At 46.6% G+C, this 24,449-nt stretch overlaps 1 protein-coding gene across 1 annotated transcript; it reads left to right on the top strand.

Moving 5' to 3' along the window:
* UMOD (uromodulin) lies at positions 3,972–20,153 on the top strand. Its single transcript, XM_018041033.1, has 11 exons — positions 3,972–4,114; positions 5,554–5,750; positions 6,977–7,753; positions 7,849–7,956; positions 9,683–9,891; positions 10,838–10,986; positions 13,528–13,773; positions 16,571–16,733; positions 17,336–17,417; positions 18,579–18,620; positions 19,625–20,153. The coding sequence occupies exons 2-11, from the start codon at positions 5,657–5,659 to the stop codon at positions 19,684–19,686; spliced, it is 1,932 nt and encodes a 643-aa protein (XP_017896522.1). The 5' UTR covers positions 3,972–4,114; positions 5,554–5,656; the 3' UTR covers positions 19,687–20,153.

Raw genomic sequence — 24,449 nt, 5'->3', positions numbered from 1 at the left:
GTGGAGGCTGGATAATAAAAGCCCTTGAATGTCTTTGGCCCCGTGTTACTCATTACCTTTTTTCTGCTTGGTGTTGCCTTAGAAGAGCTGTTTGGCCTCGAATTCAGATAGGGCTGCAAGGGAAGCCATAATAGTAACATTAAATGAGTGTTTACAACATACTGGGCATTCGCTTAGTTCTCACAGCCTCACTGAGAGCTAGGTTTCATCATCCCCATTTTACAGATGAGAAAACTGAGGCAAAGAGAGGTTGAGCAACCAGGCAGGATCACAAGGCTAGAAAGCCCTTGAAATATGATTCTCGGCGATCTCACTCCACAGATGGTGCACACATCACCATCACTACTACCACATTGGGATCCCCAGAGAGGGTGGCTGATGCTTTCAAAGAGGTGGAATGATCTTTGTATGCTTCATTTTAGCACAGTAGGAAAGAGATTTGACCCAAAATCTCTCCCTAGTCTTTCACATCTCAAAATGACCCATTCTCGTAAGCAACCATATGCTAGGCTAACCCTCAAGTCCCTTCTTTCCTTTTATTACCATAAAAGTAATGCCACCAAAACACGTGACTCCTCCTACTTCCTTCCATGTGACTCCATCCACTATTTCCCATCTCCAGCCACCAGTCTCAGCCACAGAAGTCTTCTAATTGGTCCCTCTACTGCTGCTCTGTACCTCCAAGGCCACCCCCCCCAACATACACACAATCCATAGTCCCTAAAGCTGTTAAAGTGATCTTTTTAAAAGCCATATCATGAGAGCTTATGGTGCTACCCCATTTTTCTAGTTTCTAGTGGCTACCTGCCATTCATGGTTTCTTCTTCAAAGCACTCTGACCATTTGTTTCCATCCTCACTTTTCCTGCTTCCTCTGACTCTGATTCTTCCTGCCTCTCTCTCATAAGCACCACTGTAATTGCCCTGGGCCTGTCCAGATAACCTCATCTCAAGATGCTGATCTTAATTATACCCACAAAGACCCTTTTGCCGTGTAAGATAACATTCACACAGAGAAGGAAATGGCAACCCACTCCAGTGTTCTTGCCTGGAGATTCCCAGGGATGGGGGAGCCTGGTAGGCTGCCGTCTATGGGGTCGCACAGATTCGGACACGACTGACGTGACTTAGCAGCAGTAGCAGCAGCATATTCATGTTGCTGGTTTGTGACATTCACTTAATTCAGGTGTAATAGACCTCTTGATAAAAGGAAAGCATAATATTTTAGGGACTAAAGTCTATACAACCCACCTGGGCCTCTCTACAGCCTTCCCTTTATGTAATGCAAAGGTTGATTGTACTTAATCAGGCCTCAGTAGCCTGTGCCCCAGTCTCTCCTTCCCCAAACCCGAGCCTGTCCACATCCAGACTAAGCAGGGAACAGCCTGAGGCCCTGGAACTCACCTGAACCAGTTGCCCTGGCAGGAGCAGGTATTAGTATTCAAGACACGAGTCCAAGCTCACCTGCTTCAGCCTTAAAGCCATGTGGCTGCCAGTTGAAGGAGGGTTCCCTGGGGGCTTCTAGGAAATCACGTGGAACTAAATCACATGGAACAGAGCTCCTGACTGGCCATGAGCCAGAAAATGGGTGTGCTACTTGCCTGTCCCCCAGATACAACTGGGGCCTTAGGAAGTGGGGGCTCAGATTGGTGAATACAGTATGGGTAGGTGGGACAGGTGGTGAGAGAAAGACCTTTAACAGAAGGATTTTGTCTCTATGAAAGGAGAGTGGATGTGGAAGATGAGGCCAGAGGCAGGTAGATGGAGATGTGGGAGGCATGGCTTAATGATTCCAATAAAATTGCCATATCCTCATCAAGTTTGTGAGACTGGTGGGGGCAGGGCAGGGTGGGAAGAACAAAGAGTGGAAAAATAACCAGTTAGAGAAATATACCACAAGGTGATCTAGCTGTGTTGAATCAAGGTGATGTTTACTGTTTTAAAATACAGATTTTATTATAATTCAGGCCCAACAAAGGCAACAGATCAGGAGATAACTGTCATCAAAAGATAGTTTATTATACTCTCAGGTCCTAAGAGGAGGGTATATATCATGCCATGAGGGGCCACACAGGAAAGTGCTAGAGTTGGTCAGAAGGCAGAGGAAGCAAGGGGAAAATCTGACTATAATTGAAAATGTAGCCTTTATTGTGGTTTCCATAGGAAGGGACAGAAGAGGCAAGGTAAGCAGGTTTAGGATTGGCTAGTTGGAATAATGTCAGTAGGCTCTGGGACTTGGAAATTGTCCCTAGTTACCTGGTACCTGGTCCTGAGTGTGAGCCTGACAGGGGAGAGCTTGGGCGGTGGGCTCTAGACTGGCTGCTTTGCATGTGAAAGGCATGCTCTCGGGAATATTATATTCCTAGAGATAGCGAGGTATATCTCCAGTGCTACCTAACTCCAAGGCATTAGTTCACCCTCAGTGGGGCAGTCCCTCCAGAATCACCAGTATCAAGATGTAAAAGCATCAAACACAAAAACTTGAATAATGTGGTTGGTTGTTAGGCTTAAGAATAGTCTCAGCCCAAACTCCCTATTTTCCTACCCAAGATCTCTGCCCAGACAACTTCAGGAGCTACCTGGAGCTCCATCTTTAATCCTTTAAAGACACCCAGACTTAGGTTTTGACAGAGCCTCATGTTCACCAACCAGAAATGACATTCACCACCTAGGATTGAGAAAAAGAATATTAAGAACTTTTATTTTCTTCTGAAGTTATAGCAAAGAAAGGGGAAAAAAAAAACATTCTTATGGGGGATAAACGGGCAAAGGATACAAACAGTTCAGAAAAGAATAAATAGTAAGCAAATGAAAAGATAACTTCCTTTTTCATCAAAGAACTGCAAAAGTAAATAATGATAAGATGTTTCTCACTTTTCCACAAAGATGAAAGTTAATGCCCAGGGTGGCTGAGTACTGTGCTGGGATTGTGAACTAACTGTTATAGCTCTCTCTGGGGTGCTGTTTGGGAAGAAACATCGCTGAAAACTGAGCTACCTCTTTTCCTATGAAATTCCCCTGAGGAGGTGAGTGAGCCGCTGCTGATCGTCACCCGAGCACTAGGCCAGACAGAAGGAGAAAGCCCTCAAAGAGGCAATGCTGTGGATCACTGTCATATTTCCTGCTCAGCCTGAGTTCACATGTGCCTGATTTTTCTCAATATGGCATTGCCATTAACGTGGAATTAGGTCAGGAGACCTAAGGCTGAACCAAGCCCTGTCATTCTCTGCCCCATGACTGCGCATCACCAAAACAGCATCGGCAGTGACTTCCACAGACGGTACCATTGCTATATGCCTTAGCTTGCATCATCTCCTTTAATGGCCATAACAATTCTAGGACATGGCTATTCTGGTTTTACAGATGATGAAAATTACCTCTGGAAGGAAAATTACTGGCACACAAAAAACACTGACCAGGATTCAGATAGACTGACTCCAAAGTCAGCCTGTTCATCTACAAAATTATCTACTTCTCAAGGACCTTCCTTCATGCGAATTCAAATTTCTTGATTCACAGAGCATCTGGTCCAATGATGTCTGAATTATCTGCTGTCTCTGACCTTCAGCCATTCTCAACTCCTTTCCTGATCACATCGGGACCCCAGGGGAGCTGGCTGAACCTGTGAGGATGGCATTTGCTTTGGAATTGAGTGGCCACAAGTACACATCCTGGTGGGGACAATGAGCACCCCTTTTCTCCTGGAGCAGCCTGGCTTCAGATTCTGGCCTCTGCTTGGCTCCACTTTGTGCTTTTCAATGACCAAGAAAATCCCAGGCCCTTGGAATTGTTTACTCAGTTAATTTCTAACTAAAGAACCTCTTGTTGCCAAAAGGTATAAAACAGAGCCCTTGTAACTGTGGGCACAGCTGTGACCCCCAATGTCAATCATTTGGGGTCTCTACCTATTAGGGAAAAGAACAACAACCACCTCACAGCCTAGAAAAGGAAAACACTGTGTCAAAAGGGAAAAATATTCCACCCCCATTAAAATAATTAAGAAACAGAACCAGAGGATCATTGGAGGAGAGATTGCCAGTGGGGGACAGATGTATATATATAGATATGAAAGTCACCTACTTGTAAAAGGATTAATTCTACCTTTCTGGTTTCAGGTAAGGCTATCTGCAGCTCTCACTTCTCCTAGCCACTTCTCCCATCTAGTCTTTGCTGGCTCCCATTCTGTTTGAAGGATGGGGGTCTGGAAATGAAGAGATTGGACACTTGAATCAAACCTAGGATAAGTCATTACTCTGCTGGCTATTGACTTTAAGGGCTTTGGTAAATCAACTCCCCTCTCTTTGATCTTGAACTTCCCTAACAACAATGATTACAATTTTTGCATTTGTTCAATCCATATTAGTGAAGTTCCTATTATGTACCAGGCATTGGGGATGGATAGAGCAGTGAACAAGAGCATCTGCTCTGAACCTGCTTTGCACATATCGTCTTTGTTAATACCGGGATGATAATATACAGTCTGTTATTAGCCAAACTATAGTTCACATCATTTGTGGGTTACATTCAGAAGTTTCTTTTAATTAGAGACAATAGGATATATCAGCAAGGAATGCACATAGTAATGGTAAGAATTGTTTTATAAAACATTTATTTCATGTGTGCATGTATGTGTATGTGTATTAGCAACTGTACTGGATCATGGCATAAAATATTTTCCTTATAGCAGATCATGGTCACTAAGGTTTGTAAAACACTTTCCTATGAAGCAAGTTCTTTACTAACAGGAGACTTCACACTGAGCCTAATGCATTGTAGCCATTCAGATTGTGCAAGCAATAATCTCTATTTCATAGATGAGGAAACTGAGTCTTAGTGAATTGAAATATATTGCCCAATGTCACATGTGAGTTTACCAGTCATAGTGATTGGTAAAATAGGAGTTCAAATCCTTGTTGCAGCCTCCAGGTCCTATGCCTTTAACCACCATGCCACCTTATTATGCTGCTATAAAAACTGGGGTATTAGTAGACTATTTTGCCAGGTGAGTGAAATAATATCTGAGCACTCTGGAAACATTAAAATACCTTGTGAAGATTAATCACCTCTCAGACTACTTATTTCAAGCCACTTCCTTACAATATGTGAATTGCATGAAGTCAGGGACCTTGTCTGTCATTTGGTGCTTAGCTTCCTGTTTGGCACATAGTAACTACTTAATAAATTTCTGTTGAAAGAATAAATGCATCTAGGAAAGTTCAGAGTTTTCCGTGAGGGGATCAGGAGGATGCCTCCAATAAAATGGTGAGTCCAGAACACCCACCCCCATATCTTGCAGGTTCCTGCTCCAGATGAGAGACTCAGCTCTTTCAAATGCACTGAGGCTTGGGGAACTGAGGCTGGGATGTGGTGGGAATTAAGAGTAAGGCCACAGAGGGGAAAACTCTACCAAAGCAAGGACCACAGCACTACACACTTTTTGTGGTTCACATAAATGGCATCTCCTGGATTTGCACAGTACACAAACAAAGCACTTTTCCCAACTGCGGGGAAGGGAGTTCCATCATGTTTTTATCTCATCTGACTCTGTTCACAGGACTTCAGGGATCAGGGACGGAAAGGAAATCTCAAGAGGCCAGCCTTTCCTTGCCTTTGGGAAAGTCTTCCTAGACCAGAATCAGCTGTGAGGAGCAGAAAGGATGAAGTGTCTTTTCTCTCCAACCTTGATGTGGATGGCAGTGGTGGTGACCTCTTGGGTCATCATACCTGCAGCAACTGACACCTCATCAGCAAGTAAGTGCTGTGTGTGCAGAGAGCAGTGTCACCGTTAGCAGAAGAGGTCTCACTCCCTCTCCTTTTATGCTTGGGATTTGCATAGTCTATTCTAAATTCATTTCTTATACTTTAACGTACATAGGACTCACCCAGGAATTTTACTAAAACGGAGATTCTGATTTGGTAGGCCTGGGGTGGGGCCTGAGACTCTGCATTCTAACGAGCTCCCAGATGATGCTGATGGTGTGATCCTTGGATCACATATGGAGAGACAAAAGTTTAGAACATCACTAACATCACGCATGTAAGAATTAAAGATTTTAAAATTAAAAAAAAATAAAACATTTTAAATCTTAAAAAAAAAAAAAACAAAAAGAACATCACTAAGCCCCCCTGCCCTGGCACTTTATTGGAAGGTCAAGAACACACTCAACCACACAAGAGATGTGAACATACCTGTGTGGTACCCAAAGACATCCCCTTTCACACATACATGACCCTTCCATTGGGTTGCACATTGCTGTTAGCTTTTTGTTGGAGAAGGGAGCTAGACACCTCTACACAACCCCCAACTGGAGTTCTCTGGAACAGAGTAAATACCATCGTGTCATCATGGAGCGCACACACACTGTGGTCCTGCAACCTCGATTTGTGTCCTGGCTCTGCTGCTTACCAATGAAGCAAGTAGCTTAAACCTTCTGAATCTCAAGTTTCCTCACCCTCAAACTATGGCTAAATACAAAAGTCATTTCCCAGGGCCACTGGAGAGGATTCTATCAGATAATGGATAGAAAATGCCTATCCCAGTGTTTGACATATCCTAAGTGCTTAATACACGAGAGCTCACCATCTTTACTGTTATTATTGTCACAGAGAAACACACAAAGTGTCAGTGCCCCTGCTAGGTAGAGAGGGGAGGCAGGGAAGGAGATCTGAGCAAAAGGCATAGAATATATCAAGCTGGGGAAGGGGTGACAGGGTTCCCTAAATCCTTAACGAAGTGTCAAGAACTCTGCATTATTCCTCTGGTGGTGGAAAGGTGGATGTTTGAAAAGATGATACAGCTTGAATGCAGTGCTTAACACAAGAATGCAGGTGGGTGTTTAGACATCAGGGGAGGTTTATTTGTTTCTTTCAAAGGGGGTCTGCTCTGTCTCAAAGAACCCTAAGGACCATGGAAAGAGTCTCTTGGTGAAAAGTGGCCAAGCGGTCCCCACTCTGAATCTGGGCTTTTCTGCCTGCAGAAAGCTGCTCTGAATGTCACGCCAATGCCACTTGTACGGTGGACGGGGCTGCCACGACCTGCGCCTGCCAGGAGGGCTTCACTGGCGACGGCCTCGAGTGTGCGGATCTGGATGAATGCGCCATTCTGGGGGCGCACAACTGCTCCGCCACCAACAGCTGCGTGAACACGCTGGGCTCCTACACATGCGTCTGCCCTGAAGGTTTCCTCCTGAGCTCGGAGCTCGGCTGCGAGGATGTGGACGAGTGTGCAGAGCCAGGGCTCAGCCGCTGCCACGCCCTGGCCACCTGCATCAATGGCGAGGGCAACTACTCATGCGTGTGTCCCGCGGGCTACGTGGGGGACGGGAGGCACTGTGAGTGTTCCCCGGGCTCCTGCGGGCCTGGGCTAGACTGCGTGCGGGAGGGTGACGCGCTAGTGTGCGCTGACCCGTGCCAGGCGCACCACATCCTGGACGAATACTGGCGCAGCACAGAGTACGGCTCCGGCTACGTCTGTGATGTCAGTCTGGGCGGCTGGTACCGCTTCGTGGGCCAGGGCGGCGTGCGCCTGCCCGAGACCTGCGTGCCCGTCCTGCACTGCAACACGGCCGCGCCTATGTGGCTCAACGGCACGCACCCATCGAGCGACGAGGGCATCGTGAACCGCGTGGCCTGTGCGCACTGGAGCGGCGACTGCTGCCTGTGGGACGCGCCTGTCCAAGTGAAGGCCTGTGCCGGCGGCTACTACGTGTACAACCTGACGGCGCCCCCTGAGTGCCATCTGGCTTACTGCACAGGTGAGTGGGTGTCTCCCAGCAACCCCGCCCCGGGCCCTATGGGCACCCCGAGAGACTGGAGCTCATCTTTGTTGACTGTATATGTGACCCTGCAGACCCCAGCTCTGTGGAGGGGACGTGTGAGGAGTGCCGCGTGGATGAGGACTGCAAATCGGATAATGGCGAATGGCACTGCCAGTGCAAACAGGACTTCAACGTCACCGGTGAGGCCGGTGGGGAGGTGGGGTGGTACTCAGAAATGCCAGGGACCTGGGGAGGGACACATTCCCGTGTGTGAATTGGGGGCCTGTGGGGATGACCCAGGGTGTGCATATTATCCAGTCGGAGTGGAAAGTCAGTCCAGTAATAGCCATTAAAATCAGCAAGAAGCTCTCTGGATTTCTGGAGTCTCCCCTTAGTTGATCCATAAGCTCCCAGAGCTTGAGAAACAACCCCACCCCCAGGCTTCTTTCGGAGGCCCCCAAAATCCTAATGGATAAGCAGGAGGTTGCCACCTGTTGGCCAAAGGCTAAACTGAGCTGTATTCCCAGAGCACAAGAACACAGGCCTGGCCAGCAGTCTGTGATTTCTTGGACTGGGTCCTCCACTGACCAGCTGAAGACCCTGAGCAGGGCCCTGGCCATCTCTAAACTTATTTCCTGTATACATAATGATTGAAGCAGGCTAGTGTTTCCCAAATTCCAGTCTTGGTTTTAGTCACAACCTGCTTTTAAGAACTTGGGACGTTGAAGTTCACTACTGTGTCTTATCTGTGGCAAGTAACATCTTAGGTCTGTAGTAGCAGTAATAAGGAGAAGGCAATGGCACCTCACTCCGGTACTCTTGCCTGGAAAATCCCATGGGTGGAGGAGCCTGGTAGGCTGCAGTCCATGGGGTCGCTAAGAGTCGGACACGACTGAGCGACTTCACTTTCACTTTTCACTTTCATTCATTGGAGCAGGAAATGGCAACCCACTCCAGTATTCTTGCCTGGAGAATCCCAGGGATGGGGGAGCCTGGTGGGCTGCTGTCTATGGGGTCGCATAGAGTCGGACACGACTGAAGTGACGCAGCAGCAGCAGCAGCAGCAGCAGCAGCAGCAGCAGTAATAATGAATACAGTGAAAGAAAGTTGTTAAATTTCAGCAACTATGTAATACTTTAATTTAAAAAGTCTAACTGGATCTCTCTATATGCTGCAAATACTTAACCAGAGTTCTGCTCTCTGTGGTTTCAAGGAAAATTAGCAAGTGTATGGATGCTGGGAGGGATTGGGGGCAGGAGGAGAAGGGGACGACCAAGGATGAGATGGCTGGATGGCATCACTGACTCGATGGACGTGAGTCTGAGTGAACTCCGGGAGTTGGTGATGAACAGGGAGGCCTGGCGTGCTGCGATTCATGGGGTCGCAAAAAGTCAGACACGACTGAGCGACTGAAATGAACTGAACTGAACTGAACTGATGATGTTAATAATAAAAACATTAGCAAATCTTGAAGATTGTCCCCTTGATACAGAAAGGATGGAAAGAAACTACCATTAACTTGTTAGCTCTGTTTGCTTGCTATTTGTTTTGTTTTACTAGGATTCAGTGTTATTTAGTGCTGGGGCTTGTGGGGTCTGGCAGGCTACAGTCTGTCTATAGAGTTGCAAAGATTTGGACACGTCTGAGCACACAGAGAGAGCAGTGAATGACCCAAATGTATTACTTTTCTTTGTGTACAGCCTATGCTTAGGGTAACATGGGCTGGTGGTTAGTCACATGGATCCATCCAGTGATACTGGGAACCCAGTCTCACGTCTCCACCTCTCTGAGAGGGGAGACCACAGCATGACTCTGAGTACTTCCAGCTGGTGGCCAACCTGGCTAGCTGGACCTGGGACCTGGGGATGTGCCGAACCTTGAATTGTGGTCACAGGCCTCCAATCCTGCCTTCCCTAACCATTTCAGATGTCTCCCTCCTGGAGCGCAGGCTGGAATGTGGGGTTGATGACATTAAGTTGTCCCTGAGCAAGTGCCAGCTGAAGAATCTGGGGTTTGAGAAGGTCTTCATGTACCTGCGTGACAGCCAGTGCTCAGGCTTCACTGAGAGAGGCGACCGGGACTGGATGTCTGTGGTGACCCCAGCCAGGGATGGCCCCTGTGGGACAGTGATGATGGTATGTCCTGGCCGGTGTGGGATGGGGTCGGAGCGCTGCCTGGTTCAAGCCCAGCCCCACCACTTACTAGTTGTGTGAACTGGGTGAGTTATTTAACCTGGATGTGGCTCAGCTTCCTCCACTGAAAATGGAGTAATAGTAACTCCTTCATAGGGTTAGGAGAGTCAAAGGTGTTACTGTGTGCAAAGTGATTAGGACCAATGACTGGCACAAAGTAAATGCTCAATAAATGTCAGTTTCAAATAAAGAGGACAATCCATAGTGACAGTTCCCCATTTGACAGATGGGAAATGTAGTGCCCCAACAGGGCAATGACTATTCTAAGCCAGTAGGTATCAGCACTGAGTTCAGAAGCAGATCTGTTTGTCTCTGATGGTTCCTGGGAGGCAGAGTCTGCACTTTCAGTGTTCAAAGAACCAGGGCCTCAGCTACAGAAGCCTCCTCCAAAGGGACCCAGAGGTAAACATTTGTGTGAGTGGGTTCTGCTTCCTCGCATCTCCCTCATCCTCCACAGAGAAAAAAAAAAAAAAACACATAAGAAACAGGAAATAATTGTCATTTGCCAAATATGACTTTTTGACAATCTGCCATTAATGATGACCCAGTATGTGATGTTTAGTCTTTTGGCATGTGCGAGAGGAGGTATGAAGTGATGGGAAGAGTCCCAGGCTTCTTAGATCCCCTGTACCATGGATAAGTTGCCCAGTTCCCATGAACTTCCATCTGTATTAGGGAGGTGGTCATCCTGCCTCTCAGGGTCATTGAAGGATCCATGCAAAGATGCAGTAGGGACATTCAGCTTGGGCAGGGGGTGCCTAGCTCATGACTTGTGCTCATTGAAAGTGGGAGGGTAGTTTCAGCAGTTACAATGCCTTTGGTTTTGAATCCTACTCAAATTCTATGCCTTTTCTGCCCTTCCTCCCCTCGCCTTCCTACCCCAATACAGAGGAATGAGACCCATGCCACATACAGCAACACTCTCTACCTGGCAGATGAGATCATCATCCGTGACCTCAACATCAGAATCAACTTTGCGTGCTCCTATCCCCTGGACATGAAAGTCAGCCTGAAGACCTCCCTGCAGCCAATGGTCAGGTGCGGCCAGAGACGGTCCCCAGTGTCCCTGGCCAACTCCACCCCACAAATCCTTGGCCACCAGGACCTCAGTTTCTCTGTCAGTTGCCATCAATAAGAAGCTGATTGGAGGTGGCCAGCTGGGAGGCAGTGTTGGACTCCAAAAAGAGTCCATGAGGAGCCCAGCTAAGAAATCTGGAGCCCACTTTCAAATCCTGGCTCTATCACACAAATGGCTTTGGGAAATTGACAGCCTTATTCTAGGTGTCAGTCTTCTTGTATGTGAAATGGATTTAGCAGTAATGTACAAAAGTGCTCCACAGAGGTGAAACCCATATTAGTGTCCCTGGTTTACCTGAGGAGTAGGGTGGTCAGGAGAAGGCAATGGCACCCCACTCCAGTACTCTTGCCTGGAAAATCCCATGGACAGAGGAGCCTGGTGTTGCAGTCCCTGGGGTTGCTCTGAGGTGGACATGACTGAGCAGCTTCCCTTTCACTTTTCACTTTCATCATTGGAGAAGGAAATGGCAACCCACTCCAGTGTTCTTGCCTGGAGAATCCCAGGGACGGGGGAGCCTGGTGGGTTGCTGTCTGTGGGGTCGCACAGAGTCAGACATGACTGAAGTGACTTAGCAGCAGCAGCAGCAGCAGGGTGATTGGACCAGAGGAAAGAAGCGAGGGGTCTCAGTTCAGACCTGCTATGGGACTGGGCAAATTGTACCCCACATTTGGACCTCAGTTTCTTTCTCTGTAAATAGGAGAAATTTGAATAAAGAGGGGTTTACAAATTATGCTTCTTGGAGTATAAAGGTCTTTAAGGAGGTGATTTGGGGATGTGAACCAGAGAACGTTTTTAATTTTAATTTTATTTTTTCAATTGAAGTATAGTTGATTTACAATGTTGTGTTAATTTCTATACATTCTTTTTTTATATTCTTTTTCATTATGGTTTATCATAGATTATTGATTCTAGTTTCCAGTGCTATACAGTAGGACCTTGCTGTTTACCCATTCTGTGTATAATAGCTTAAATCTGCTAATCCCAACCCCCCTACTCCACCCCCCCTTCCCCTGACAGCCACAGCTCTGTTCTATATATCTGTGAGTCTATTTCTGCTTCATAGGTTGCTTCAGTTGTGCCATATTTTAGATTCTACATGTAAGTGACATCATATGATATTTATCTTTCTCTTTCTGACTTTACTTAGTATGATAATCTCTAGTTTCTTCCATGTTGCTGCAAATGGCATTATTTCATCCTTTTTTATAGCTGAGTAGTATTCTATCGTGTATACGAACCACATCTTCTTTATCAATTTTATTACTTAAACAATAAAAGGATCCTGTTGCTAAATAAACTTGAACATTTCTGAATAGGATGAATCACAAGCCAGTAATGCAGATACTGGGAAAAAAAATAAGAGCTGTGTTCATAACAAGTGCTTATCAAGAGCTGACCATATGTCAGGCATTGTGCTAAGTGCTCTAGTTGGAACACCTCATTGAAATCTTAGCATGGCCTAGAAGGTGTAAGTATTATTATTATTGAAATTGAAGTTCAAAGAAAGTTTAGTAACTTGTCCAAAGTGGTAGAGGACAGTAAGTTACAGAGCTGGGATTCAAATCCAGGCCATCAGGCATAGAGCCTCCACTCTACCGTGACCGTTTTTTTTTTGAAGCTTCTCCATGGTCACATGTTTTCTGGGCCAACCAGCCTTGGGGAAGGGCACCTGCCACTGATGAAGGTGCTTGGCTGACTTGAAGGAAGACAGTTGCTCCTTGTCTGCCTCTGTGTGGAACATCACCTGGACAATGTGGCCGTGTCCCAGACCTGCTAGGTTCCAGGGAACAAAACAGCTGTATGCAGATCTCTCTCTGGCTTAAGCTAGAAATCTCATCCCAGTCGAACACCAAGTCCGAACAAATAACCCAGTACTCACCTCTAAAATGGACTTCTGCATTACTATTTCTCATGTACTGCCTCTCCTGGGGCATCAGTCTTTCAGTGTCCTTTGTAGGATAATCCCCATGGAGTTGCCATCAGTGTGGCTGTTTTTAATGTGATTTAAAATAATGCATTTTAAAAATCCCAATCTCCCGCTGTAGGTGGAACCAGAACTCTGACTAAGGCCTGTAGGACTCATAGCCCATCTTTAAAACTGTTCTATATTAAGATCAAAAGAGGAATCTAGGTGATTCCCTTGAGAATGTGTTTGCCACACTTAAATGCAAGGGCCACCATATGAGGGGGTGGATGTGTTACAGAAAAATATGATCTCTGGATCAGAAAGAGCAGTGTCACCTGGGAGCTTATTAGAAATGCAGAACCTTGAGCCCTATCCTAAAGCTACAGATCCAGAATCTGCATTTCAACAAGATCCCTAAGTGACCTGTGTGTGACTGTTGTATTTTGCAGAGCAATGGTTGGTGGATTCCAGTCCTCTTGCTGGATTAAAATCCAAAGAACTGCCAGGGACCGCCCAGGAATGCAGATCAGAAAGAGTGGCCTATCTGTTGCTGCTCTTGGTTCTGGTTCTCTCACCATCCTCTCTCCCCCTGCAGCGCCCTCAACATCAGCATGGGCGGGACCGGCACATTCACCGTGCGAATGGCGCTCTTCCAGAGCCCTGCCTACACACAGCCCTACCAAGGCTCCTCTGTGACCCTGTCCACAGAGGCGTTTCTCTACGTCGGCACCATGCTGGATGGGGGCGACTTGTCCCGGTTTGTACTGCTCATGACCAACTGCTATGCCACGCCCAGCAGCAATGCCACAGACCCCTTGAAATACTTCATCATCCAGGACAGGTAAGGCCTGTTGGATGGAATCTGGGGCCAGGGAGGGTCTTTAGATTTGGATGGATACAGAGTACGTCTTCACATTCATTCACCTGTAGCTGAAATTTAACACTGTCATTCATTATGATATAGGCAACAAACCAGAAAAGTATTAGCAAGACATTTGAAGACATTTACACAAGTCAGTATTTTTAGTTACTATATTGTAGTATTAGAGTTTCAACTAGATCTTATTATTTGATATATATCAAATACATGCACTTGTAAATATATATTTATATCCAGATATGTAAATATATGATGTATTAAGTTTAATATTTTAAGAATTATATTTAATTTTTTAAAATTATCTTATGTAATTTAGTGTATGCATTGAAAGCATTACTTTTGATGAGGAATGCATGGGCTTCATCAGATGGCAGAGGGGGTCTAGGATTCAGAAAAGGATGAGGAACGTATGGAAAGGTAGGCCCTGGACACGAGCAGGCTGGCACTTGGCTGGGAGGAGTACGGTAGAGGCATGGTTAGACAAGGGTCAGTTGAAACAGGGAGGACACAGATGGACTGCTTTTGACTCAAACACATTAGAGAAACAGTAACCACACTGTGAGAAAGTAGTTCACATTTTCATTCATAAACTGAGCAGATATTTTTGGAGGCTTATTGTGTGCCAGGCTATGTGGATAACAGTGAATAGAAGACACAAAAGTCTCTGCACCCTTATCGCTGACATTCTAAGTGGGGAGATCAACAATTAAATGAAAGTGCCATCCATGGCATGTTAATGATGACGGCGCTATAAAGAAAAAAGTGAAGTACCAAAAAGGGAGGGGAATTGCTGTTTTAACAGTGCAGGCAGAGAAAGCGCTCCCAGGAGACCCTGGCCTATTTCTGTCTCAGTTCTCTTAGAATCCGCCTGGTCGCATCAAGTGGAAAAGGCTCAATTGGGTGCTCATCTGGTGTTCACACTTCTGTTATTTGCTAATCTCCCTTTACAACAAAAAGAAAGGAGAGCAGAAGTCTTTTGGGGGTCTTTTACAATCAACAGTGTTGAAGCAAAATGTCATAGCAGTGTCTGACTGTGTTTGTATGGTCGTGTTTTATATATGGCAAGTAATGTGTTGTGTTCCCAGTCGTTCAGTTCTTTGTGACCCCGAGGACTGTAGCCTGCCAGGCTCCTCTGTCCATGTAAGTCTACAGGCAAGAGTACTGAAGTGGGTTGCCGTTTCCTACTCCAGGGGATCTTCCTGACCTCAGGATGGAACCCTCATCTCTTGCATCTCCTGCATTGGCAGGTGGAGATTCTTCATTTTGCCATCTGGGAAGCCCTTGGTTTGCTATTTGTGGTCATGATCTTTTTAAAAAACAAATGTATTTCAACAAAAACATCTGTAGATTTAAAGAAAAATAGTAATAATAATATAATAATATAAAATAATAGTACAGATATTGGTAAACAGGAAAACATTCTGGAAGGTGGTTTCTGTATTAGGCAAAAAAGAACTGGAATTTGAAAAATCCTGACATGACTTTGCCTGGGACATCATGGAGACTTGGGCTTATAGCAGGGGTTTGCTGTTTCTTAGTTCAAGATACAAGTCAGCTCCTCTGTCTGGATATTCATGTTCTCATATGCGAAACAGGCATGAAGAAAATCTACTGTGCAGGGATTTTTAAGCTTTGTGTGTGTGTGTGTGTGTGTGTGTGTGTGTGTGTGTGTGTGTATCTGAGTATAAAGGTAGAGCATGTATATTGTGAAAAGCTTAAAAAGTCTTGAAAACAAAGCATGAACAAATGTTAGCTATGGCCCTGTGTTTCTGCCGTGGCATGGGTGGGAGCTGGGCTGAGGACTGCCAGTCAGTGAGATGCTCAGAATATCACAGGGGTGTAAGGAGGAGATGAGTTGGGGAGGTGCTTAGGGGCTGGAGGAGACGCGTAGGCGCCTTACTTGGGCTGACTGCCTGGAGCTGCCAAGGACAGTGCTGGCTGCCTCTCCCTCTGCTTTTCGTAAGGTGGGTCCCCTTAACCTCAGGGCTTTTCTTTTGCCAAGTGGAGTCAGATTTGAATTGTAGGGGACACAGAGCAAAGTGAACGCCATCCTGAGAAGTTTCTTTCTTGGTCCTCCTGTGCAGTCAGCCTTCAGCCCCTTTTCTAAGTCCGTTTTGAGCAGATAGTGTCAAAGAGCAGAAGGGATGCCCGATTTGCCTGCTCAAAGAGCCTGCATACCCTGATCCAGCCCAGCACCCACGTGAGTCTCTGGACGTGCAGTTTTGAGTTTCTGTGTGTTTGGGTGTGCTGGGTAGTAATGTGTGCTGATGAGCACACATACACACCCCAATTTGGCCAGCAGCCTTTAGTGCTCAGATGTTTCCAACATTAGAATTAACACCAGACACTAGTAGATAGCCAATAAATGGTAGGTAATGACGCCTGAATGCCATTTCCCGGGAAATCAAAAAGTGCTTACTTAAGGATACACTTACTTAAGTACTTACTTACTATCCTTAAGTAACTGTCCTTAAGCTCTGAACTGATCACATTTGTATTTTAGAGTTACATACATGTAGCACCTATTGTACGGCAGATGCTTTTTACTTTGTAATTTTAACTCATTTGATTGTCGCAATTATCTCACGATGTAAGGTAAATTATTCCTCGCACATGGATAGGGCAATAGGCTCCGAGAGATTGCGTAAATTGCCCATAGTCACACAGCTAGTAAGTGACAGAGTGAGATCGGAACCCAGGACGTCTGGCCCCAGAATGTTTGCATAACCAACCGTGTTATATGGTGTACGCTTCCCAGATGTCCACGCGCTGCGGACTCAACCATCCAAGTGGAGGAGAATGGGGAGTCCCCTCAGGGCCGGTTTTCTGTCCAGATGTTCCGTTTTGCTGGAAACTACGACCTGGTGTACCTGCATTGTGAAGTGTATCTCTGTGACTCCGTGAATGAAAAGTGCAGACCCGTGAGTCAGACCTCCCTCCCCTCAGTCTGGTTGCCACACCCTCACACCCAACTCCCGTAACCGAAGACACTTGGCCACAAGGTTAAAAGAAAACAAACGTCTCTGCCATATTTCCATTTTAGTATGGGGGTAGTCAGAGCTATAGGACGAGGCTGCCATGGCCAGACAGGAGACTAGGCTGTGGGGAAGCTGGGTGTGATCAGGGTGCTGCAGTAGGCTGGTAAACCTCTCACTTATCTGCAAGCTTGTGTTCCAACAGCAGAAACTGACATTTTTAAGCACTGTGTGCAACTTGTGTGTGTTAACTTTTTGGTACTTCGCAGCAACTCTATAAGGGAGGTATTTTCCTAGCCCCTTTTTCCATATGGGGAGAGAGGCTTAGAAAATGTAAGTGACTTGCCTAAGATCATACATCTAACAAGTGGCAGAGCGGGGACACGAACCCATGTATACAGATCTCCTAACAACCCCTACCTCTACCATCCTCAAGTCCCAGCCTGAGGCAAGAGCTTGCTCCTATGAAGGGTGCACCCAGCTCCCCACGGTAGGGCCTCATTCAGTCTCTCTTGTGGAAAGCTTTCTTTGTCACCATCTCCCTGCAGACCTGCCCTGAGACCAGATTCCGCAGTGGGAGCATCATAGACCAAACCCGTGTCCTGAACTTGGGTCCCATCACTCGGAAGGGTAAGAAGGGTACTCCCCTCTCCATGTTCCTGGTGAGAAATGTTCTCTGGAGATGAGGAGAGGTGAGAGAACCTGGCACTTGGGATCTTACTGGGGTCCGAAGAGCTGGAGCAAGTGAATCCTGTGAGGTAGACTATAAGCTGCCTTCCTCCTGCAGGTTCTCACTCATTGCACAGCTGTCTTCTCATGCCTGCCTTGTGCCAGGGCTTGTGTTAGTGGCTGGGGGCTCAGGATGAGCAGCAATGGGTACAAGCCTGGCTCGTGTGCCGCTTATGGACCAGTAGAGGAGACATCATTTAAATAATCATGTGTCTCTGGAGTTGTGATAAGTGCAGGCGTGAACGTGGATCAGTAACTCTGAGCTCTTCCCACAGGGGAAGCAAACCTAGTCTGGAGGATTGGGGAAGAAAGGAAATGAGGTTTGAAAACTGAGAAAGGATTAAGTAACAGGGGTCAGGGGAAATGGAAAAGAGGGTGGAATCCCAGGGAGAGAGTGGAGAATGAGCAAAAGGCCTGTGCAGGAGGGAACCCAGGGTGTCAGAGGAACTGGCCAGGCGGGCTGAAAGGAGGAGGAGAGGTTGGTGTGGGTGAGCTGATGGAAGTGGGGGACCAGACCATGTGAGGCCTTATCAGTTCAGTTCAGTCGCTCAGTCGTGTCCAACTCTTTGCAACCCTATGAACCGCAGCATGCCAGGCCTCCCTGTCCATCACCAACTCCCGGAGTTCACTCAAATTTATGTCCATTGAGTCGGTGATGCCATCCAACCATCTCATCCTCTATAATCCCCTTCTCCTCCAACCTTCAATCTTTCCCAGCACCAGGGTCTTTTCACATGAGTCAGCTCTTTGCATCAGGTGGCCAAAGTATTGGAGTTTCAGCTTCAACATCAGTCCTTCCAATGATAGTACTTCTCTTTTTTCTTCTCCTTCCCCTTCCCTTTCTCCTTCTTCTAATTGAAATATAAATAGCATGTAGTTCTTGCTAAGGTTTTGGGCCCTTTTTCCTGAAAGCAGACGGCAGCCTCTGAGGGGTCCAAAGCAGGGGAGTGAGATGACCAGATTGGGGTTTTTAAAAGACCACACTCTGGCTGCAAGGAAGAGCAGATGGAAGGGGCTTCTTCCAGGCTTCCTGTACACTGATCCTTCTGTTTCCTCCCACAGGGGGCCAGGCTGCAGTGTCAAGGGCTGCTCCCAGTAGCTTGGGTAAGTTCAGATCCTCTTTGCACAGGGACTTGACCAAAACCTTCATCTGGGGCTTTTATCTGTTGGCCTAGGGTGTGCTGGAATGCCCCATCTGCTTGGCCTGAGCGCTGAAGAGGTGACTGCATTTGTGGAAAGTGTTGGGCCTGGGGCTGCACATGCGCACATATACCTATGTTGTCCCACGACAGTGTACATAGACGCAGGCACACATGAGGTCACATGCACATATTCACGCTCACACACAAAACGCCATGACAGCTGCAGCTGCTTGTGTGTGAATCTGCATATGCAGACGTGCGCATGCTTGAACACACCTGTGCGCAGGGGACAAGCACACTGCATTGTGATCTGCACCTTGGGCATTTCCTGAAGCTTCAAGAGGTATCTCCAACACCTTTATCAGGATGCTTGGTGCCAGGATGAACATGGCAGACAAACAAAAATCTCTGTTTTCTGCTTCTCTGCTCCTCTGACCACAAAGACTGGCAGCATTTTAATGGCCCTTGACTTTTATGGCTGCTAAATTGTCTGAAAATCTGGATGAAAAGTGAATCTGTGTAATTGTTGCTCTCTTTGGCTCTTGGCATCTAGATCTGAGTGGGTTGTTACACCAACCTAGTGTTTGGCATGAGTTAGTTCATTCCAGTATCAGTGAGCTCAGTCCTGGAGACCAAGGTGCCCCCAAGAGGCTTGCCCTTTGTGACTATCCCTCAAGGTCACCAAGGTTGAGTAGGTTGGTCACTTCACAGGAGTACCCTTTTGAGTGGCTATCAGCTAGTGCCTGCAGAAAGGCTGCCTTTTTCAGATTGGCCCATCTGGGAGGGTACCTTTTCCTAACTGGTTTTCAGGGCAGGTAAAGGAAAAACTTCCTTTTTCTAACAGATCTGCTCAGAGAACATGTCCTTTCCTAATTGGTCAATTTAGAGGAGGAATTTTATGTTAGTTTTGCACATAAAATGTGCACGTCAGTGCTAGCAGCAACCCTGTAATCTCTTTCTTTTCAGAGCTCCTACAGGTCTGGCTGCCTCTGCTTCTGTCGGCCACTTTGACCCTGACGTCTCCATGATCAGTGGCTGGAAATCCTGTACTCTGTGGCTACCAACTCACTTTCTACTAACTGGCGAGGCGATGCAGGCTAGCACTCCACTCATAGAAAAAGGAGCCCACACTTCAGTCACTCTGCTCCTATTTTTCTCCCCTTTAATCCTTGCTACCAAAAAACAGCCTATGTCTGTAAATGCTGCTTTCACTCAAAATGGGGCTTGTGATGGGTCTGTTCACGAGGCCCCTATCTCCTTAAAGGGTATTGCAAAATAATAACTAAAAAAAGCTCAGTCCGTGAGTCATTCATTCATTCAACAATTATTTATTGAGCACCTGCTCTGTGTAGGCACTGTCCGTGGTGCTAAGGATCTGATGGTGAGAAAAACCAGACTCCATTCCTGCCCTCGTGGACTTCATGGTCTGGTCACAGACTGGGTTCAACTCTGGTGTTATGAGCTGAAATAAAATGCACACTGTCTCTGAACTTTATCCATCCATCTATCCTTTCAGTCTGTCAAGAAATATTTGCTGGTCACCTACTATGATCAGGCAATGTACTGGGGATACAGCAATCTCTGCCTTCCCAGAGCTTAAGGTCTGGAAGGGGAAAAGAACAAGTCATTATAAGTCTGTCAGGCATTGCAGAAATGGAGAGTATAACAGGAGGCTGCTGCTTCTATCATATGGGGGATAATCATGATATCCTCACAGGGTTCATTCAGCTTTCCAGAAACATTTATTTGAGCACCCAGTATGTGCCAGGCACTATGCTAGGTGCTGGGAAAAGATAGTCACAGCTCCAGGCTCTGGAGTGTCACAATCCTTATATAAAGGACTTAGATGGCATGTCCCGCCATCCTTTGCACTTCTCTCCCTGCCCAGTGCAGGAGATTAGACCTGTTTACAAGGCCTTGGCAGCAGAAATGGAAAGCAGACCATTAACTCCATTTAGACAGGATGTCTTGCAAGGGAGACCTCTAGGAGGTTCCTTGGAGGCACAACTGGAGACCGCCCAGGAGACCCAGATATCTCAAGGGGCTCTGGACTTCTTTGACAAGTGGACCAAAGGAAGTTTATTCTCATGGGAAATGTCCACCTTGATGCCAGCTGCTTCCCTGGACCCCAGCTGTGGCTTTCAGAAGAGACCAAGGCCCTGACCCATTTTTAGAACCTCTGATCCCAGGGAAAACCACACATGTGTATCAGCAAACAGGGGGCTGTGAGGTCAGCATATCTCAAGTTAAGAAACCTCTCATCAGAAACAGACATGCACTGAATCCCCATGCCTGCTGCCTTTATGTCAGCGCTATGGGAGGATGTCCATGGTCAGATGCACCTGCTAGATGTCTGCACAATCTATACTTTGATTCAGGTGCAAGAGAACATAAAAAAATTAAAACAAGGGTCAAAGGCCAGGAGGAAAAAATATATCAGAATTTATCCCTTTATCTCTCTGTTATTTTTTTTCCCCTTCCCTTTACGTGTTACTCTTGTTTGCTATCAGACAGTTGTTCAACTCAACATTCAACAAATATTTTGAGCATAAATTCAAGACTTGACTCTTTTATAGGCAGCAGGGAAATTGCCAGTGATCAGAACGGAGCCCTTGCTGATAAGGGCCTTATGTTTAAAGGGGGGATATGTTTAAACAATTGGAGAAGGCAATGGCACCCCACTTCAGTACTCTTGCCTGGAATATCCCATGGACAGAGGAGCCTGGTAGGCTGCAGTCCATGGGGTCGCTAAGAGTCGGACACGACTGAGCGACTTCACTTTCACTTTTCACTTTCATGCATTGGAGAAGGAAATGGCAACCCACTCCAGTGTTCTTGCCTTGAGAATCCCAGGGACAGGGGAGCCTGTTGAGCTGCTGTCTATGGGGTTGCAGAGAGTCGGACACGACTGAAGCAACTTAGCAGCAGCAGCATGTTTAAACAATAGCTATGTTATAAGCCACCTGGGGCATCCCAGGTGGTACTAGTGGTAAAGAACCTGCCTGCCAGTGCAGGAAACATAAAGAAACGTGGATTCAATCCCTGGGTCAGGAAGGTCCCCTGGAGGAGGGCATGGCAACCCACTCCAGTATTCTTGCTTGGAGAATCCCCATGGGCAGAGGAGCCTGGTGGGCCATAGCCCATAGGATCATAAAGAGCCAGACATGACTGAAGCAAAGGACAGGGGGCAGGGGGAAACAGCAGTAATAAGGTGATGAATGTGTTAGTTTACATAAGACTGGGGAAAGGTCTGAGATGTAGAAACTGAAAAAAGAAAATGAATATCTGAGGAAGACTACCAGTGGTGGGCCAGCAAACGCAAATGCCTTGAGGCCTTGTGTCTTTCTACCAAACTTTCACTAAGACTTGGACACCTAAAGTTTGAGGCATCACTCACAGGAAAGGGTCTTAAACATACATACTGTCATTTTTCTCCATTTGTTAACTAGTACTTACTAGGTGCTCATTAGAACTGCAAAGATAAGATTGATGTCTGCAAAGATCTTACAACCTTGAGAGGGATACAGATATGCTAGTGGGTAATTGAATGCGACTGCAATCAGCCCCAAGAGGCGCAGGAGCATGGAAGAGCAGCACCAGCAAGCCTGTGGAATTTAGGAAAGACTTCCTGGAAGAGGCAAGCCTGAATGGTAAGCAGTAGGAAGAGACTGGGCACAGAGTGATCCAAGCAAGCATATAGTATGCCGGGAGAAGCCGTAGATGAGGTGGGAGCTGTGAACAAGGGTCAGATCCCAGGATACCTCGCGTGCAAGTCGTGGGGAATAGTGCAGAGAGGTGATGCTGTGACATCTGACTGCAGGGAGATAACAGAATCAAAGGGGACAAGAATGAAAGAGATCCACTAGGCAGCTGTTAAAATCACTCTTCTAAGAGATGGTGGTGGCCTTACTTCAGGTTGATGAAATGGGCATGAAGAAGGAAAGATAGGTTCACGAATATTTGAGATATTAGTGATTATTGGAAATGTTAGACTGAGGAGTAAAGGACATAAACAGGTTTCCAGCGCAGGTGACCAGGTGAGCAGTGGTGCCAATGATTAAGATGGATGATGCAACGAGGAAGGTGAAAGTGAAGCTGCTCAGCCGTGTCCGACTCTTTGCAACCCCATCAACTGTGCAGCCCACCAGGCTCCTCTGTCCATGGAATTTTCCAAGCAAGGATACTGGAGTGGGTTGCCATTTCCTTCTCCAGAGGATCTTCCTGACCCAGGGATTGAACCCGGGTGTCCCACATTGCAGGCAGATTCTTTACCATCTGAGCCACCAGGGAAGCCCAATGAGGGATCCCCAACCAGGGATGCAATGAGGAGGGAGGGAAATAGGGGAAATCATGAGTTAGGATTTGGACCTGCTCAGAAGCAGAGGCATTACTTTGCCAACAAAGGTCCATCTAGTCAAGGCTATGATTTTTCCAGTGGTCATGTATAGATGTGAAAGTTGGACTGTGAAGAAAGCTGAGTGCTGAAGAATTGATGCTTTTGAACTGTGGTGTTGGAGAAGACTCTTGAGAGTCCCTTGGACTGCAAGGAGATCTGATCAGTCCATTCTAAAGGAAATATGTCCTGGATGTTCTTTGGAAGGACTGATGCTGAAGCTGGAACTCCAATACTTTGGCTACCTGATGTGAAGAGTTGACTCATTGGAAAAGACCCTTATGCTGGGAGGGATTGAGGGCAGGAGGAGAAGGGGTCGACAGAGGATGAGATGGCTGGATGGCATCACTGACTCAATGGACATGAGTTTAAGTGAACTCTGGGAGTTGGTGATGGACAGGGAGGCCTGGTGTGCTGCAGTTCACAGGGTCGCAGAGTCAGACATGACTGAGTGACTGAACTGAACTGAACTGAAGGATCAAGGTGCCTTGAGCATCTCAGTCCAAGTAAAGCAGTCCAGCAGGCACCTGGGAAGGTGAATCTGAAATTAAGGAAGTATTCAGGGATGGAGGTTCAGATTTGGAACTCATCAGCCTGTAGATGGTACTTGAAACCATGAGATAACTTGACAGGTCCTAGGGAGAGTCCATGGAATAACAAGGAAAGATGAGACCCAGCAGCCCTCTCAAGGCAACTGGAGGAAGAAGGTGATTATCATGACAATCATCAGGATAATTTTAGAGCACAAGTATCCAGATAGAGGAGAATAAAGAAAACAGTTGGTGCAGGGCAGTCAAGGAAATGCAGAGTGCCTAAAGAAAGCAGCAAAAAATCCATTGACAAGAGGCCAGAAAAAATGCCCAGTGGACTTGCACAAGAGGGGATGTTTGCAAGACAGTCTTAGCCATATGCCTCAGATTGGAATGGAGAAGTCAGAGACAGGTGGAGGAACTGATTTTGAAAAGAGGAAAGATCACCTTATCAGAAGCTGGGGAGGAAGTGGAAAGTGGAAGTAGATGTTTATGTTTCTAGAGGAAGGGGACACAAAGTTGAGCAAGGTCAAGTGTGATGGCCTAAATCTTCTTGAGGTGGAATGTAAGACACCTGCTGAGAATGGAGGCAGCGGGAGAGTGAAATGAGTAGTAATCGCTGCAGAGACTTGAAAGGAGAAGGTTGAGAGTGGCCACTGGGGAGACTAAGGTGGGTACCTGGCTAAAAGGAACAGACACATGGGCTATTTTGTGGGCTCAGATGGATTTCTGAATCCAGCGTTTGTAGTTGTTATAAGTTCCACATTTAGGGGATTCTTCTCCAAATGCACTATGGTTAAGAAGGTGGCTTGTACCACCTCTTCTTTGTCCATGCTGAGTTTTTGCTGGAAGGTGTTATCAAGGCAGG

This window comes from Capra hircus, chromosome 25 (genome assembly GCF_001704415.2).
Source record: "Capra hircus breed San Clemente chromosome 25, ASM170441v1, whole genome shotgun sequence".
Taxonomy (NCBI): Eukaryota; Metazoa; Chordata; class Mammalia; order Artiodactyla; family Bovidae; genus Capra; species Capra hircus.
This window is presented reverse-complemented; position numbering and strand designations above follow the sequence as displayed.

Coding starts and splice junctions, on each gene's coding strand:
- UMOD (XM_018041033.1), top strand. CDS start 5,657: ATGAAGTGTCTTTTCTCTCCAACCTTGATGTGGATGGCAGTGGTGGTG. Junction 16,734..17,335: donor TGAATGAAAAGTGCAGACCC/GTGAGTCAGACC, acceptor ATCTCCCTGCAG/ACCTGCCCTGAGACCAGATT. Junction 18,621..19,624: donor GGCTGCTCCCAGTAGCTTGG/GTAAGTTCAGAT, acceptor CTTTCTTTTCAG/AGCTCCTACAGGTCTGGCTG.